General features: G+C 45.0%; 1 protein-coding gene across 1 annotated transcript; it reads right to left on the bottom strand.

Annotated features, from left to right (window-relative positions):
• Positions 1-1,439: 1,439 nt before the first annotated feature.
• On the bottom strand, positions 1,440-2,012 carry LOC123172973 (histone H4). Its single transcript, XM_044589849.1, has one exon. It carries the CDS (start codon positions 1,941-1,943, stop codon positions 1,632-1,634), a length of 312 nt encoding a protein of 103 aa, XP_044445784.1. The 5' UTR covers positions 1,944-2,012; the 3' UTR covers positions 1,440-1,631.
• Positions 2,013-3,531: the final 1,519 nt, after the last annotated feature.

Raw genomic sequence — 3,531 nt, forward strand, 5'->3', positions numbered from 1 at the left:
AAACAGAAAAGATAAACAAATAAGGAAAATTGAAAAAGAAACCCAGGGCTCCCGGCCCCTTAGTGGGCAGGCCCAAAGTGCGCGTGGGGTACGAGGGTACGCGGTTGCTCGCTATATGTCGACCCACACGCTTCGAATACTGATCAGCCTATGGGCCTTCTATGCAGAAATAAGAGCTCCCAGGCCCCCTCCAGGCTTGGGCACTCCTCCCGCCAAGGCCCTAAGCTGGCCCTGTGTCATTAAAGTTTTCTTTATGTATGGAAACGTGGCAGCGGATGAATACGGAGCGTTATTGCTAGGGTTTGCTATCGATCGTATAGTATGCAAATTTCAGTTTCGTCGTCCGTGTATATATAAACATCGTCCAGATGTTTTTCTTTTCCTTAACGTTTAGTGCCATCTACAACATATAAAACCATATCTTTCTTTTTTTGGCGAATGGTACAAAACCATATCTGTTTCTAAAACATATCTCCATTTAAATCTAAAAATGCAAAAAAAAAAAGCAAACAGGGTATGATTTGACCACATATACCACTCGAGTCATTCGGACCGACAAGTAATAGTGTGAGTCTTCCGGGTCCACTTCGAGTAATCACGACCCACATGTACAAATATGAGTCTTGGGGATATTGTATTGTTAAATCATACAGTATGATTTTCCTTAGACATGGATCCTTTAATTTTACTATGTAGTATTATGCTAAACCATAATCGAATTATGCAATTAACTAGTTTAAAATAATTTTAAAATAAATTTATGTACAAAAATTTGTGTTTGATTTTTTATTAAGTTTTAAGTGATTTGCTAGATAGAGAAAAGTTTAAACATTTAAAAAGTATAAAGAAATGGGATAGGCGACACATTTTGGACTTTTAGGATAGAGGATCAGTTAGAGATGCGCCTCCTTTGATCGTTTCAGGCTGACATCTCAGCATTAAGGCAATAATAAAAATCCTTGGATACATGACTACATGGGTAGCTGTAAAGCAAACCCAGACACCATGAGCCTGATGTTTGCAACTTGAGGTCCCCAGTTCATGTCTTTTTTCCACCTGAATTTGGCTCTTGTGACCAAGAAATCAGTTGCTTCTTCCCGCATAAAGAGAAGGAGAATAAATCAGTTGCTTCTTACCATCACTCAGATTTTAAATCGTTGGGTTAGGTAGTCTAGAATCCATGTTCAGCCGAATAAATCAGTTGCTGCGTGTTATCGCAATTCAGAAAGACACATGTCTTATCTGAAACTTGGTTCAACTGGCGGAGTACAGAAAATGTTCAGGATAAGCCGTGGAAACGGAGAAAACGCAAGCTACAAAAATGCAGGGACGGTTTGAATGAACCGTACACTGAAGCCAACACGGTTGATTTCGGGAGGCAGCAAATTAGAGAGCGAGGGACCAATTGGAAATTAGTAACACCTGACAACGAACACAAATCAACATGAACAGAGTGAGAGATTGCAGAAGAATTCAAGGGTAAACATCCCAGGACTACATCCAAACAACAATCGAGGCCAGGAGGACATACAGCAGCGAGATGCGGCCAATACACCGAAGCCCATGAACACTACACAGCCATAGCTAGCTACGAGCACAAATCTGGTGGTGGGGGGATCGATTCGCGCGGCCTAGCCGCCGAATCCGTAGAGGGTGCGTCCCTGGCGCTTGAGGGCGTAGACGACGTCCATGGCGGTGACGGTCTTGCGGCGGGCGTGCTCCGTGTAGGTGACGGCGTCGCGGATGACGTTCTCCAGGAAGATCTTGAGCACGCCCCGGGTCTCCTCGTAGATGAGCCCCGAGATGCGCTTCACGCCGCCCCTGCGGGCAAGACGGCGGATGGCCGGCTTGGTGATGCCCTGGATGTTGTCGCGGAGCACCTTCCGGTGACGCTTGGCGCCGCCCTTGCCCAGCCCCTTCCCTCCCTTGCCGCGGCCCGACATCCTCTCTCTCCGGCGAGCTTGGCTTGGCTGTTGCTGGTGGTGGTTGTTGCGGCGGTGGTGGTGTGGGGGATTGATGTGGCGTGTGGGGGATTTATAGCTGCGAGGTCTCCGGGGAGGAGAGGGGAGCGATCCGCGTGATGCGGCATGTGAACCGTCCGATGGAGATGGATGGCTGAGAGTGCATGAGGAGAGATGGCGCGGATCGGTGACGTGGCCGGGAGCGGGAGCGGGAGCGTGGGCGGGAGAGGTGTGTTCTCTCAGGACATGTGTGTTTTCGCCCGAATTGACCTGGACGTGTTCAGGGCTTTGGAGCGGTTTCTAGCCCGTTAACAGCTGAATCCGATAGCTTTCACGTGCACTGTCACTCGGGTTTTGTCTTTTTTTTTGTTTTTTTGGTTCATTTTATGAAAATATGCACTTTAAAAACTTGTGTTTGCAAAAAAAAAAAATCTAAATCACAAACATTTTTTTAAATCCATGTTGAATACCAGAATCAAGTAGATAAAAACAAATACTCCCTATGTAAACTAATACCTGAGCGTTTAGAACACTACTTTAGCTTACGGAGGGAGTACAGCATATATGCATCGGATTTTAAAATGAACAAATGAATATATATTCTATCCCGCAAAAAAATTCATTATATTTTTTTTGAATGTCCATAAACACAACACAAGTATCAAAAGTTGAATGTGCCGGTCTCCAAGAATACATATTTGGAGAGACAGAAAACTCTTACCTCGTCCTGATATGCGCGCAGATCACGCTTGGGGCGGCGAAGGTGGAACTCCGGTGAGATGTAGGGAGACGTCGGGGAGGCGGAGGGAGCTCGATGGCCGAAGTACAGGGAGGCGTGCACTCGGATCTGCCCGCTTTAGAGCCAGCGGGGGCGACGGACGTGGTGAGTGGCATCAGAAACCTAGAAAGAGTCATGCATCACCTCTATCTCTCTCACACACATAAGGAGAGAGGGGGAGAGAGAAATAACGTGGGGAGGAGAACATGTCGATGGAGAAAACCGAGGGAGCGGGGTGGCATTTCTGGTGTAATAACACGGATAACCTGGGTAAGTTGCGGCTTGAGAATCAACAGCCGCTGCTTTAGGCTTGGGTTGCATGCTAGTTCAATTATTATAATTGATTCCTGAGAATCGGATGTAAGAAGTATGGGTGTTTGTTTGAGATTCAAATATCTTGAGGCATCAAATCCAAGAATAGCCCACACAAAGGGGAGTGGAGTTTCTCAATCAAAGCTCAAATGAGCTCGGGTGAATAGTAAAAAAAACTGATTTTTTTTTTGTAACAAACATTGACAAATGTCCTAAGAGGTTGCAAATTTTCATTATAAATCACATTTCTGGAAGGAGTAGCAAAACAAGTACTCTGAAAATGCTGCTTTGAAAAGCATTTTGGAACACATTTTTTTTGCAACGACTCCCACAAAGATTTCATGATGAAATATTTCAACTCTTAGAACATTTGTTAATATTTGTCGGAAAACAAATTTACATTAATTTTTTTTATTTTACTGTTCACCCAAACTTATTTTCAGCTCTGGCTGAGAAGGTGAATTTCCAAACGAAGGCCAC

This window comes from Triticum aestivum, unplaced genomic scaffold (assembly GCF_018294505.1).
Source record: "Triticum aestivum cultivar Chinese Spring unplaced genomic scaffold, IWGSC CS RefSeq v2.1 scaffold27977, whole genome shotgun sequence".
NCBI classification, from domain to species: domain Eukaryota; kingdom Viridiplantae; phylum Streptophyta; class Magnoliopsida; order Poales; family Poaceae; genus Triticum; species Triticum aestivum.